Source organism: Triturus cristatus, chromosome 9, assembly GCF_964204655.1.
Source record: "Triturus cristatus chromosome 9, aTriCri1.1, whole genome shotgun sequence".
In the NCBI taxonomy this organism is placed as follows: domain Eukaryota; kingdom Metazoa; phylum Chordata; class Amphibia; order Caudata; family Salamandridae; genus Triturus; species Triturus cristatus.
In genome coordinates, this window is record NC_140592.1 from 315,670,821 (window position 1) to 315,686,203 (window position 15,383).

Genomic DNA, 15,383 nt, shown 5'->3' on the forward strand with positions numbered 1-15,383 from the left:
GGGCCTAAGCACCATGCTTGTGTGCACTACAATACACTACTGTATTCATCTGGAAGAGACACGGTAGTGATAGATTCCTTACCTTAGAATATCCCCAGGCATCAGACTGGATCCGGAAAGTTTTGTTAGCAGTACCCCTGCGCGTCAGTAGGTGGCGTCATGCGCTCCACGTCCGGCGCTGGCGTCGTAAGCGCCGAGATGACGACTACTTAGGCGCCACCCATGCGCGCTGACGTCAGTTCTTTCTTTTTCCACGCCAGCAAGCGCAGATCCGGATAGAGCACGTACCTTAGTCACTTTTTGGCTGCTCTTTTGAGACTTTTTTGTCTCCCATTTTTTCTCCTGGTGCACGTAGGGATGCCTGGCTTTAAGTCTTGTGGGGCCTGCCGTCGCAACATGTCGGTGGCAGACCCCGATGATGTTTGTCTCTACTGCCTGGAGACCGAACATGACTCCCAGTCCTGCCGGGACTGTCGAGCCATGGCCCCGAAGGCCTTGAGGGAGCGGCGCCGCAAGCTGATGGAGGTCCGGCACTCGTGCCAACGCCGCTCTAGGTCCAGGGACCGTTCCTGGGACCGCTCGCGGGGCCGCAGTCGTCGCTCCTTGGTCTCCAAGTCTTCGCCCTCGGATTCCTGTGAGCGACGACATAAAAAGAAGTCGAAGAAGCTCTCCGGCGTCCCCCAGTCTGTTCTCGGATGCGGACGGGGGGACAGGGGTTCTGCCCCTGAGGCTCCCTTGGAGCCTGGGAGTCCCGCGGCCTACCCGCCTTACCCGGGTCCGTCGGCGACTGCCGAACAGGTACAAGAGTTTCTTGCCACCATGGACCGCCTTTTTAGGCCCCGGGCTCCCGCCGGCGTGCCTTCGGGCCCCGCGGACCCGTGTCCAGATCCTGTTGGCCCGACGGCGCCACCGGCGGATCCAGCTTTGGCGCCTCAGGATCCTACGCCGTTGGCTTCGGCCCCGGCGCCACGAGGTCCGGCGCTGCCGGCTCCGGCCCCAGCGCTGCAGTGGGTGCCAATCAGTCCACCCTTGCCCCGGTTCCAGGACCATTTCTTTCCTGCCTGGGATCCGCATTGGGAGACAGCGCTGGCCGACCGCGGCCGGCGCCGTTCACAGCGCCGTTTCCGACGCCGTTTGTCCCCTCTCCGGCTCCGGCTCTGCCGCCGCGGCCGGTTCCTCTTGCAACGGAGGTGGAGGATGACTGGGAGGGGTCCGAGGACCCTCTTGGCCGTCAATGTGACTCCGAGCAGGGCTGGGTGGACGAGCTGGAGGATGCCGGCGACCTCGATGTCTCTTTTGACCTGGGGTTTGCCTCTCCCCCACCTACGATGGAGGAGGGCGCTTCCTACACGATGGTGCTCTGTCGGGCTGCTGAGGTCCTCAACCTTGATCTTCCTACGGTAGCCCTCAAAACTAACCTCCTTACTGAGGTGCTCCAGACGGCGTCGACTTCGTCGGAGCCACTGCTTCCCTTCAACGACGCTCTCACCGACGTCCTGTTGGGCACTTGGTGGTGGCCGGCCACAGGGGCCCCTGTGGATAAGAATGTCGCCAGGCTTCACCGCCCGGTGCCTGGTGACCCCGCGTTTCTGACCACTCATCCCACGCCTGAGAGTCTGGTCATCCAGGCCTCGACGTCGGACTCTAAGAAGCTGGAGCAGTTTGGTAAGCAGTTGTTCTCGTCGGCCAGCTTGGGGCTGCGGTCGGTGAACACCGCCTGCTTGTTGGGCCGCTATTCCCAAGCGGTGTGGGACACGCGGTGTGGGACACGGTTGCTCAGGTGTTACCTCAGTGTCCTGAGGAGGTCCATGCTGTGCTTTCCCAGGCGGTTGATGAGGGTAAGGATGTGGCTAAGTTCGCCATTCGGTGTGGTTTGGACACCACTGACTTGTTGGGCAGGGCGTTTTCTACGACTGTGGAGCTGTGCCGCCACGCCTGGTTGCGATCCACTGGGTTCTCGTCTGACGTCCATAGCTCGCTCATGGACATGCCTTTTGATGGAACTCGCCTGTTTGGCGATAAGGCTGACAGTGCGCTGGAGTGCTTTAAGGACTTGCGAGCCACGGCCAAGTCCTTGGGTCTTTCCACTAAAAGCCCAGCCACTCCTGGGTTACGTTCCTTTCGTGGCCAAGGCAGGGGCACACAGGCACATTCCTTCAACAAGCCTGTGCAGAAACAGCCTCAGCGGGGCCGCGGACGCGGCTTCCGCAGGGGCGGCTCGGAGCATCAGCGTGGGGGGCAGTCCACCTCCGCCCCCGCTGCTTCTACCTCCAAACCTTCCTAATCTGAGCTTTGTGGAGCACCCCACGCCGGTGGGTGGCAGGATCCGCCACCACCTCCACCACTGGCGCGATATCACATCTGACAAGAGGGTGTTGCAGATCATCCGCAGGGGTTATTCTCTTCCCCTTCAGTCCTCCCCTCCCACCATGCCACCTCGGTGCCACCGTATTTCGGGGGATCACTTGCTGCTTCTCCAGCAGGAAGTTACGGCCCTCTTGGCCAAGGGGGCCATTGAGCGCGTTCCTGGGCCAGAAGTAGGACATGGTTGTTATTTCCACTATTTTCTGGTTCCCAAGAAGGACAAAGGGGGCCTGCGCCCCATCTTGGACCTCAGGAATGTCAATCGCTTCCTACGGAAGGAGAAGTTCAAGATGTTGACTCTGGCTCAGGTCTTGGCTGCCCTCGACCCTGGAGAATGGATGGTAGCGTTGAACTTGCAGGACGCGTATTTTCCCATCCCCGTCCTGCCGGCCCACCGGCGTTACCTGCGGTTCACGGTAGGCAGCGAGCATTTTCAGTTTGCCATGCTCCCTTTCGGCCTTACCAGCGCCCTTCGGTTGTTCACAAAAGAGATGGCGGTGGTCGCAGCTCATCTGCGCAGGTCAGGGGTGTCAGTCTTCCCCTACCTCGACGACTGGTTGTTGAAGGCAGGCTCGCCCCAGACAGTCGTCACCCACCTTCAGACTACGGCGACCTCCTGCATTTGCTGGGGTTCTCCATCAATGTGCCGAAGTCGCACCTGAGTCCCTCTCAGAAGCGCCCCTTCATTGGAGCGGTTCTGGATTCGACGCAGTTTCGGGTTTATCCTCCCGAGCAGTGAGTCTGGGATATTCAGGCTATGATTCCGATCTTTCCGCCTCTCTCCTGGGTTTCAGTCAGGATGACCCTCCGGCTCCTGGGCCTGATGGCCTCCTGCATTCTGCTAGTGCAACATGCCAGATGGCATACGCGGGCTCTGCAGTGGGACCCGAAGTTCCAGTGGGCGCAGCATCAGGGCAACCTGTCCGATCATGTCCAGATCTCGGAGGGCACTGCACGACAATTGCAGTGGTGGCTCACGAATCGCGATTGGGTCAGTGGCAGATCCCTCTCCCTTCCCCAACCGGAGCACACAGTGGTGACAGATGTGTCCCTCCTGGGATGGGGAGGCCACTTGGGAGAGGTGTAGATCAGATGCCTCTGGTCTCTGGCGGAGGCCCGGCTCCACATCAACCTTTTGGAGCTTCGGTCGATCCGTCTTGCACTGAAGGCATCCTTCCCTCTGTCCGGGGAAGTGTGGTGCAGGTGTTCACGGACAACACCACCGCTATGTGGTATTGCAACAAATAGGGCGGGGTGGGGTCCTGGACCCTATGTCAGGAGGCTCTGCGCCTCTTGACTTGGCTGGAACATCAAGGCATTACCTTGGTGGTTCAACACCTGGCAGGTTCTCTGAACGCCAGGGCGGACGAACTCAGCCGCCGGTGCTTGATGGATCATGAATGGCGTCTGACCTCGGACGTGGCGCAAGATCTCTTTCAGCAGTGGGGAGAGCCTTGGTTAGATCTATTTGCCACCGAAAAGAACGCGCAATGTCATCAGTTCTGCGCGTTGGAATTTCGAAGGCGGCGCTTGCTATGCGAGGCTTTTCGTTGCGTGTGGCGTTGCGGTCTGTTGTATGCCTTTCCGCCTATACCACTTCTGCCCAGAGTGCTGAAGAAGATTCGGCGCGACCGAGCCCAAGTCATCCTTGTGGCTCCGGATTGGGCACGAAGATACTTGTATCCCGAGCTGCTCAGCATGGAGATCGATCCCCCGATCCGGCTGCCCCTTCGAGAGGATCTTCTGTCGCAACAGCAGGGGACGGTCCTCCACCCGAACCTGTCTAGTCTCCACCTCCATGCGTGGAGATTGAGCAGCGACAGTTGACAGCTTTTGATCTTCCTCCCGAATTCTGTGATGTCATTCTGGCAGCCAGGCGTCCTTCCACTAAAACGGTATACGCCTGCAGATGGAACACGTTTGTGGCATGGTGCACAGCTAAGACTGTGGATCCCCTTTCTGCCTCTCTTTCCGAAGTCCTTCTGTTCCTTCTTTCTTTGGCCCAGCAGGGCTCTGCTCTGGGCACTATCAAAGGTTATCTTTCGGCCATCTCCACCTTTTTACGGCTTTCAGATCAGCCTTCTCTTTTTAAGTCCCCGGTTGTTAACCGTTTCCTAAAGGGCATTACGCACACGTTTCCTCCTGTGCTGTTCATCATGCCTCAATGGGACTTGAATCTCGTTTTGACCTATTTGATGTACGCTCCTTTTGAGCCCCTTCATACCTGTCCTTAGCGTCTTCTTACTCTTAAGACGGCTTTTCTGGTTGCTATCACCTCCGCCAGAAGAGTGAGTGAGCTCCAGGATCTTTCTTCCAAACCTCCTTTCCTTTCTGTTCATCCAGACAAGCTGGTGTTAAGGACCCGTCCTTTTTTGCCAAAGGTGGTCACACCCTTCCACATCGGGCAGACCATCACTTTGCCTACCTTCTTTCTGCCTCCGCATCCTTCGAAGGAGGAAGAGAGGCTCCACTGTCTGGACCCAAAACGTGCACTCGTATTCTATCTAAAGCATACACAGCAGTTCCGGGTGGATGACCAGCTCTTTGTTGACTACGTGGGCGCCAAAAAGGTCAGGCTGTGCACAAACAGACCATCTCTCGGTGGGTCGTTCTGTGCATCAAAGCATGTTACTCCTTGGCTAAGAAGGAGCCTCCTGTGGGGCGGCGTGCCCATTCTACCTGGGCAACTGCAGCCACTACTGCCTTGGGACGTGGCGTCCCCTTGCAGGACATTTGTCAGGCAGCTCCGTGGGCCTCGCTGCACACGTTTACCAAGCATTACTGCCTTGTCAGTCCGGTGCGGAGTGACGGCTTCTTTGGCCGTTCTGTTCTCCGTGACTTTCTGGTGTAATCTTTTCACAGACCCACCACGGGGTTGGTACTGCTGGGGTATCTATTCTAAGGTAAGGAATCTATCTCTAACTTGTCTCTTTCAGATGCGCAAGTTACTACTTGTGTAAGAATATATCTGTAAGAGACATTACTTAGTGATAGATTCCTTACCGCCCACCCATCCTCCCCGTTCTGCGAACTGATTCTAGGGTTAAGGTCATCCCCCTTTCAGGGCCCTAGTTTCATGGCACTAGTGGTCAGTTTCTTGAATGGCTCTGCGTTCCTGGCGCGGAAAGTCGTGTACAGAACTGACGTCAGCTCACATGGGTTGCGCCTAAGTAGACTCCGTGATGTCATCTCGGCGCTTACGACGCCAGAGACAGACGCGGAGCCGCATGACGCCACCTACTGACGTGCAGGGGTACTGCTAGCAAAACTTTCTGGATCCAGTCTGACGCCTGGGGATATTCTAAGGTAAGGAATCTATCACTAACTAATTTCTCTTACAGATATATCGTTACACAAATAGTAACTTGTGCAACGAAGTACTCACCAAGTACCCCATCAAAAGGCTACACTATAGACATAGGGAGGCACCGATAGTGGCAGAACGGTAGGGAGTGCTGCGGACACAGATGCTGGTGTGAGTACAAAAGAATTAGACACCATCATATATAGAGTAAAGGAAACAAATTAGGGTAGAAAAACTCCGCCACTTTAGGAGCCCTCCCCGCAGGCTCCATTCTTTAACGTCTGGACGCAAGTCTTGGCGTAGGTGGTCGAAGTCGCAGAGCCTCCTGCCTTCGTCTCCTACCGCTGGTCCCTGCTCTTCTGTTGAAATGTCGGAGCATGAGTCTGTCCTGCATCTCCCTACCTATCCTGGGTCCGGAGCGTCCTTGACCCCGATGAGACAATATTCTCAATCTCTTCATTCTATTTTTGGGTTGTTGTCTTCTTCTTGTGTGCCCTTGGGCCCCACAGAAGTGCGTGAGGTCATGCCTATGTCACTGCTGGCGGGTTCTCCCTTATCTTCAGGTCAGCCTCTTGTTTCTAACACCTCAGTGACACTGCTGCACAGCCCATCTAGACTCCCATCTTCAGCTTCTGGTCTTTCGACTCCAATGTCTGCGTCGGGCTTTTGTCCGCCCGCTCTAATGGTGGTGCCATTGACGCTGATCGACGCTCCTTCAGATATCGAGGCGTCACCTTCTTGGCATCGACTGTCTTCGGGTACACCGTCGGATGCAGTGCCGATGAAGCCGACCGTCTCAGACTCCCATCCTCTGGTTTTTCCTTCTGAGGAACATAGTTGCGAAAGTACTGAAAAAAGATGTGACATGTCCCCCTCCTATTTTGGACACAGTTTCACCCTCTATGCAGTCTAGCTGGTGGCTTAGAATCTTCTCCAGCCTCCTGTCTTCTCCAAGTTTGGCTACGGAGCTGAGTTCCTCTCTGGCGGACATGTTTCGGTTGTACCAGACTTACAACTTATTTCTGTGGAATTGTCAACAGACCCTTTACTTGGTGTTCTACATCCTGACCAGTCTCGCTTTGAGTCTGTCTTCCTTATAGGGACTGTCTTGTTGATGTACTGTTGGGTACTTGGCTAAGCCTGAGATGGGGCTCACTGTAGATTGCTTTATTTCTCACACATTGTCGTGCATGGTTGCATACTTACAGGTTTTCGGATGCTGTGCAAACTAATTTGATTGACATGTCTTTTGATGGCGCCTCCCTTTTGGTGTGCATGCTGACTCTGCTTTATGCCGGTTCAGAGATAGTTCTGGTGGTGCGGAGTCTTAACTCTGTTGTTTTACTAGGTTGTAGGGACAACTTGTTTCCCTTGTTTCATTTCTTATTGGCCTTCATGGGGTGGAGTACTTGTCTCCCTTCTAGGGTTACATCCAGTGTGGGTTTCCTGCTTGCTGCAGGTGCTTTTCTTCAAATGATTCTGTTAGTGACAGATTTAGCTTTCAGCCCTTTTGAACATGTCTTACTTTGCGTCCTCGTGGGGGCCTGTTATTACAGCTTCCTTTTGCCGCTTGATTTTTTCTACTAGAGTACTTACTCTATATCATTGTGTGGATGCACTGTATCCTTGTTCCCTGTTTTTTAGGGACTTTATTTTGTATGCCATAGGGGCATCTTGTGAGGTACCTATACACTTAGTATCCTGTACAGGGACTTTGACTTCATCTTTCCAGTTCTCCTTATAGGCTTTTTGGGTGTGTGTATTTCATTACTTTTCTTTGTGCATATCCTATCTTTTGTCCAACTACATATTTCTGCTGTGTATGCAATGTCCTCCAATGTTGGACACTTCTTCCCCTTCCTGAGGTTTGTTCCCCTTATTCTCTGTACTCTCAGTTTTTGTCTAGAGCTTTAGTTTGGTTTATTACCTGTTTCTTAAGTTTCCATGGAGCATCGGTCAGGTTTCTCAACTATTTTTCAAACCTTCATGTGTTGGACAATGTGTGATTGTCTACATTGACTATTTGTTGCCCTTAGTTGGCACCAGCCCATTAGTTTCACCCTGGCGGTCTTCTTCTTGGTGTACTCCACCCTGTTGTTTATTCTTCATTTCACCTGTTATCACCTGCTAGCACCCTTCCTTAGTCGGTGGCATTGGTTCTTGATTTCCTGTAGTGGGCAATACCCTCCACTTCCTACTCTTAGGTGGCATGGTGTTGCTGTTTTCCAGACTTGTCTTTCTTTTTCCACTGTAGTTTGTGCCCTAACTTCTTCCTTACGATGGTAGGATGTATTATCTCTGCACTTCCTTGATTATCTCTGTTCTTGGAGTGCCCTTCATTCCTCTACTTCTCATCCTCCCGTTCACCGGCAGAGGACGTGGGTTATCTTCGGTGGAGTGCATATACTTTCGCTCCCCTGTATGACTTGTGTGTCTATGGGAATTTGTATGTTTTTCCTACACATAATTATCCTTCTATACGTTATCTTTGAATGTTTATGTATCTGTATGTATTTACCTATCTCTTGAATGGATCTCTTGTAGATGTCTTTTACTTCTGGTATTTATGTGTGTGCTGTTCACATATGGTCGTCTGGCCTTCTATATGGTGTACGCCGCTTTTTTTACCTACACCTTTCTTGGTGACCTAGTTCAGCATTCTTTGTTGTACTTGTCTGTTTCCTTCCTTCTCATCAGTGAGCATCTCCGTTACATTTTTCGGAGGATACCTTATATACCTTCGAGGTTCTCAATGTAAGACTAGTTTTCTTTACCGTTCTTGTTGTTTCCTAGCGATGGTCTTCCGCATTCATAGTTCCCTTTCTCTTTTCCCTATCATTATGTTGGATTTTTTCGAGATCTATTTCTTAGGATAAGTTCTTCGACGGTCAGTGGGTGCTTTTTTATTCTTTGTATGTGTTGCTATGGCTGAGCACACTGTGTATGCTCCTTCCATTTGGTTTTCAGCCTGGACTCTATAGACTATTGTCCTTGGTCCCTTTGCATTCCCCGATCTTAGGTTGCATTCCCTTTGGGGCTGCCTCTTTTCTGGTTCTGTACAGTGTTCTTACACTCCTATGGCTTTCTGCTTCCTACGGGCTTTCCATAGACTTGGAGATCAGTCCTCTCGGTGAGCATCCTGCTTCCCCTATCGTTTTCAGATAGGCTAGTCCCTTTCTATCTTTTGAAACGGCTTCTCCTATTGGGGATCTTTGGTGAGGTCAGTTTGCAGCCCTCCTCCAAGGATGGTATTGCTTGGGTATCTGATTCTAAGATATGTAATCTGCGACTAGATGTCTCTCTCAGATGGACAAGGTACTTACCTTCAGTAATGCGAATCTGGTAGAGACAGGATCTTGCTGCAGAATTCCTAATGACCCACCCATCCTCCCCGCTCTGCAAACTGTGGGCCCCTGTTTTGCATGCTACTACTGTTTGTTCATTCTGTACTTGTTGATACAAGATTTTTTTCTTTTCTGGCACACTGTTTCCAGAGACTGTTTCTCTAAATGGCTCCGCATTGTTGGCACATAAATAGTCACAAAAGAAACTGAAGTCAGCGCGTCAGGGGGGGGCTTATATGGACTCCGTTGACGTCACATTCAGGAGATGATGTCACTATTGAGTAGTCTGACGCCCGCTACAGACAGGCAGAAGTACTGCTGGGAAAATTTCCGTATCTAGTCTGGCGCCTGGAGAAGATTCTAAGATAAGAAATCTGCGGCTAGATACTGTCTCTACCAGATAAGGCATTACCGAAGGTAAGTAACTTGTCCTTTATGGATGTGCTCATTTTTTCACCTTGAAACAAGCTGCTTTGATTTGTCATTATTACACAATATTGTAAAGATAGATTAAATACATGTTAGTGTGACTCAAGGGGAAGCAGGGAGACATAAAATGGAATGCAGGACAAAAAGCAAAAGAGGCGTAATATCATGGGGGTTACTTTTTGTTAATGTTTATTCAACAGGCAACATGATTTCCAGTCCGGACGTGCTATTCAGGACACACAGAGCTGAAGAGCTGTGTCGAAAGAATGACCCGGGCACAGAAGGAAGTATGCAGAATGACTGCCTTTGCCCAGGTGAGAAAGTAGGTGCAGCATGTTGGGCCTAGTCTGATTTCAAGTACTAACTAGCACCCTCCTTGTCTGTGTCTGGTTTGCTTTTATTCGATACTGAAATCCCCAAATCTACCACTTCTTGTGTTGTAATGGGTAAAAATGTGTCTTGTCAGAAAATTTACTTTTAAATGGTACACCCTCTTTCGTTTAACAACCAATTGTGAAGGGTTGTTTTGTGCATAGAATGATGAATGTATGATAATCTCTTAATGCCTATTGTACCTCCCAAATGGAAAACAAAAATCTGTCACGGCCTATTTGGCTCCATACTACATTTGCTCTGACACCAGGTAATGCTGTGCCTTTAGACTGGTGAAAGCCTCCGTCTGCCAAGGCTCACTGGGTTATGTAAGATTTCTGGATCGCTTCCTGTCTTCACTGGCACCTTGTTCCACTAGTTGGTTTTCATTTTACTCATTATAGTTTTTAACTGCGTTAGTCCCATTGGCTCTGTTTCAAAAACCCAAGAAAACATTCCCCAGGATACAATAGTGTGTTAAAGGTAAGCCCATGCGAGGAAATATGTGTCACTGATCTAATTCCCACCCAAACCCGGCTCATGCATCCCCTGTTTATTTATTTTTTTAAACTCTCAACTTCAAATGTCTTTATTCTTTATGCTTGCTAGAAAGGCAAACCAGCTGATATGGTTTGTATATAATGCTTAAAAACTCACTTTGTATGCCCGCAATGTGACATAAGTCACAAAAGCTACATGAGCTTTGGGGGCAAGGGCGCAAAGTCAAGTTGGTTGGGATTCTAGAGGGGTTTTTAGTCCTGATGACTGAAGTCATCTGAAAACCTCCGGTTTGTGCCTGACCAGACCAAGATCCGATGAATTGTGTAGCTGAGCGGGCACAAGATTAGCAATCCTCCCAACCTTCCTAGCCATCCTTCCAAATTTCCAAACCCATGTCTTTTTCTTTTCTTTTTATAATTATGTTTTTGGTTTGAAATCTAACACTTGTCAGCCTGAAATGTAACTTATTCTTTGCTTCGTTTTTCCTCTACTGACTCTTGTTTGAGGACGGAAGACGAGCCGGTTCCAATTTTCATTGATCACCTTGGGGAGGAAGTGCTAGGCAGCGGTGCCAATACAGACGCAGGCAAGTCACAGACTTTCCGCCTTGAAGCCCTGCCCAGATGGGTATCCGCTTATTACTGATGTCTTGAGTGGGGAAGATTGTTTCTCACTTTGCACAGGTTTTTTTCTACTGTACAGTATTTTTTAGCACGTGTTTTATTGATTTTATTGGTGTATAATATTAATTCTACTGCATCTTTTAAAAAAAAAATTGCAATGGTTTTTGTAACTATGCAAAATAAAATTACATTTGAAACTTGAACTTGAAACACTTTGCGCAGATTTCATTACAGACATGTCCCCGAGTTGTTACACTGATGGGTCTTTACAAGGAACAAACCAGTATCTTCTGATGGGGGGTTCCTCATCGTAGCCTCTTCATTTTCTGTATCCTCTGTGCCCCAGTGCCACATGCCCTTTTTGCTCAGAAAAGTAATTCCAAAAGCTTATTTTGCAGCTCATAATAGGATCCTTTGATGTGGTTTGCAAGGTGATCACATCTGCTTTCTTTCCCTACCAGCGGTTCATTAGTCCCTTAGATTACACTTGCATTGTGTGATTGTACTTCCCGGCAGGCTCTGCGCCTTCATAATGAGGTCCTTTGATGGACCTGTACAGGATGATCAAATCGTTTAGGGACTGCCTGCTCCTGTGAAGTCACTTTGCTAGACTCTTAAAGGTGACCTGGCCTGCCTCTGTCTGTGCCACTGACTTAAAAGGTTCTTTGAAAGCACGGAAAGCCTGGTCCCTTCCTCTGAAACCATTTTAAGTTCACTAAGCCTGCTCACTGCAACACCGCTATATCGATATCTGTATGTTGTGTTATGTACTTAAACATGTTTCTTTATGTAGCTACAGGCCTCAAGATTGGTATAAAAAACGAGGAAGACACCCTCTGCCTGGACTATAAGGACAGGACAATCACAGAACGCAACAGTGCCCCTGCCGGTAAGAAATTTAAGTTTGTTCTTAAAATGTTGATTTGAAAATAACTGTTATAAAAAACTATTTACATGATTCTTTTTGTTTTCTGTTAAAATAACTAATTACATAAACAAAGACCTTTATTTTAAAAAATTGGTTCTAGTTGTAAATGCACAGATTATAATTAAAGACATGTATAGTTCATCCGGCCCGTCTAAATATGTCATACTCATACCAGGCTATCACTGACTTTGCATTCATAGGCTAAATAACACCTTATGCCTTCTCCAGAGCTAAAGTTGGTGGTGCTCACCTCCTTATTCTGAATATGGTGTTATGATGCCTTTGCCTTTCTGAAATTCAGTACATTTATTTTAAAAGATCCACCATTTTGAGGTAATACACTCCAAGTTTTGTGTGGCAGCATATTTCATATTCTCCCTCCATTAAAGTTAGGTAAGGCACACTGCAGGAGGGCAGCAGCATGATGTACATGTTAAGGGAGGCAAATGAGCTTCTCTTGTTGGCCACGACATGGCATGCAGGATTCCCTGGGGCAGTATATTTGGTTTCCCTGCTGTATGTTGAACTTGGCATATGTATTTTCGAAAGACTGGGTGTTCTTTACTATTTAATTAGCATTTGTATTTGTTCACAAAGTGGCTGTTTCAATTGCAAAGCCCAGATACCTGTGTTTTGGTTGGGTTGAAATATGTTCCCTTGTTGATTGGCAACTGGCCACCTAAATTGGATAGATAGGGTGGGAAACAGTGGTTAAAAAGCACTTCGCTTTTGTTGTTGCTATAGGCCGTGGCTCAAAATGCTGCATTTAGGCCTGCACTTGATTAGGGCAAGAGTGAATTTGGAGGTGCGGAGCAAGGCACAAAATTGTGGCACACCCTTCTCATCGCCACATCTCCCTTTCTCTATTGGCGCGATTCAATAGTACCACATACTCGTCCTACAGGCTCCCACGTTCTCCTTTGCCTCGGGTTACCTTAAATAATATAGCCCCTGCTCTCCTCAAGGAGGAAGGGAAGATGTGTGTGTTTTTTTTGTGTATGTGTGCTTGTGCGCGCATGTGCCTTGGTCACTGCTGGTATTTAGCTGAATGTTGTGCTGTGGAGGGCAGTTTTAATGCAGACTCCAAAAGTTCATTCTAGTTCAGGTTGTCTTTTGTATGCTGTTGCCTGCATGACTAACCCCCAGGAATCCTGTTGAAGTCTAGTGAACTGGGTGGTATACTTGCAATCCCTGCCAGCTAGAGGCTTCCTTCCTACAACATCTAAAATCCCCCTTACACTTTTTTGGGCTGGGGTTCATCGAACAATACGAAGCCTTGGCTGAGAGTGCCTGCTTTTGGACAAAGCTATTCTCTTGCCCTCCAGCTGAGGGCAGCTACTTCTTACCTTTGCTGAAGGCCAGAGAGAAAGGCAGAACTCCTGGATACATGTGCTTTGTCCTGGTTAGAAGTGTATTCAGTTTTGTAGAGCTACATTGCTTTTTGATAGGCAGTGGCTTATTGTCAGTATCTCCAGAGAAGGATAATAATTGGCCCCATCCATCCATTACTAGTACTTTACCTCTTCAGTAAAAGGCAGCTGTGCACCAACCCAGAGAGACATTTGCCAGGAACAGGACTTTACTTGCTTCTGAGAACAATATGATGTTGTCAACTTCTGGACATGCAGAACCTTCCTCCTGCCTGCTGGGGTGAAACGAGTCACATCTTTCACTTAAGCTTCAAAAGTAATGACCGCCTTTTGTGAAGCAGAATTGTCATGATTAAGACTTATCTTAGGATGTGTTGTAAGATTTGCTTTCTGATGCAATGTTTCTTACCGCACTGTGAATCTCTCCAGGAGCCAGTCTGGATCTGAAAAAACTCACCTATGATGGCAGGTGACGCCATGCGACTCCTTGTTGACACCCTTCCTCTCCATTAGAGACAAACTGAGGCACATTCATGCACCACCCATGTGCCCTCACGTCAGTTACTTTCTTTCCACACCTTCACACTCGGACCCAGAGATTCAGTCCTCCTACTTTCTTCCCCCTAAGAAAAGATTTTCTTCACAACTTTTTCAGTCTTCAAGGAACATGTCACCCCCAACCCCACCGTAAACAACAGGATTTTAAATCTTGTAAGGTCTGTTGCAAATATATTTCTCTGATAGACCCCCTTGAGTCGTGCTTCTAGTGTCTGGGTTATATTCATGGCTCCACACTGGGCCCGCTCGAAGTCAAAATTAAGTTTGGAGATGTTATTCACTGTCTGGTAAGTCAAAAGTAGAAACCGAAGTAGTTCAAGTGGGACTCAGCTTCTTTTCCCCCACTCTCTTTCTCCAGAGAAGGCACAAGAGTGTCATTGTGCATCCAAGTCTCTTCCTATTCCATCAAGGAGCCACGTCCATCCTTGGTCCCTACACACATACTGGTTCTCTGGTCCGTCAGCGACCTCACAGCAGGTTGAAGTCTTTCGAGAGACAATCCGGCACATCTTTGGCATGCTTTCGGCTCCCTCTGGTGCACTTTTGGGCCTCAAGTATGTGCTGGACCTTCAGATGTGTTATCGACGGTGGGTGCACCATCTATGCCCCTTAAACCCGCTTTAGGTTTCGTACTGGGTTCAGGCTCAATGCCAAGGTTCACAATGGTTGAATGTCAACACTGGCACTGATAGCACTGGCCCCAAAGCAACTGCAGCCGTAGCAGTACCTGACTCCGACCAAGACCACATCCAGATCTTGATGAGCCTCAATCTATTTCTAATACATTAGAGTCAGACAAGATTCCACTTCCCATAACCATGCACAGACTCTACATCAGACCCCAGCAAGCCATATGGAGATGACAGTGGTGCGGATGGGTAAGAGTTTGCCTCAGCCTATGATGACGACAATTGGTACATGGACAGGATGACCGGATATATGGCCCAATTCATTATCTGTTCCGGCCTAGACACTACAGATTGACCGGGAAAGAGTTTGGCGCTCCTCTGACACTCGTAGATGAGGTCTACAGGCTTCCTCTGGGATGTCCAGGTGTCCTTAATGGACATGCCTTTCAAAGGCTCGTGCCTGTTTGGTGAAAGGCAAACTCGTCCCTAGAGAATTTTAAGGAGAACCGAGCCACATCACACACTTTGTGCCTTTCAGCTCACGTCTGGAAAGTCTCCCAACAATTTTGCTCTTTTCGAGGATATACAATGAGCTTGACGTATCTTCAGCGTCAGACTTCACTACCCGCACAGCTGGCCTACAGCCCCTTTTGGGCTCGGGACCTAGGCCCAACAGTCATTTTCCTATCTATCAGGGCCAGCGCTCATTCCAGTCATGCCCTTCCGGTCACAAGTTTCAAACCTCTTTAGTGTGCACTTAGCAGCATACAGCCAGGGTCGGAGGCAGAATCAGCCGCTTTCTGCAGGGTTGGCAACAAATTGCATCTGACAAACGGGTCCTGTAGATTGTCCAACAGGGCTATGGCCTTCCATTTCTTTTCGTCCCACCGCACCTGCCACCTTCATCGGAAAACTTCTCAGAGGACCATATAAGCACAGTCTGTTTTGACCGAAGGAACCA

At 49.2% G+C, this 15,383-nt stretch overlaps 1 protein-coding gene across 6 annotated transcripts in view; it reads left to right on the top strand.

Annotated features, from left to right (window-relative positions):
• The window catches only part of LOC146797829 (uncharacterized), a 282,706-nt gene that overhangs the window by 184,022 nt on the left and 83,301 nt on the right, over nt 1-15,383 (top strand). For 5 of the 6 annotated variants that reach the window (XM_085625023.1, XM_085625022.1, XM_085625026.1 and 2 more), the window contains 3 exons: nt 9,642-9,754; nt 10,807-10,900; nt 11,731-11,826. In XM_085625023.1, coding sequence (XP_085481149.1) covers nt 9,642-9,754; nt 10,807-10,900; nt 11,731-11,826 — 303 coding nt within the window. Of the gene's footprint in view, nt 1-9,641; nt 9,756-10,806; nt 10,901-11,730; nt 11,827-15,383 lie in introns of all 6 variants that reach the window. The other variant, XM_085625024.1, reaches the window with a different exon arrangement.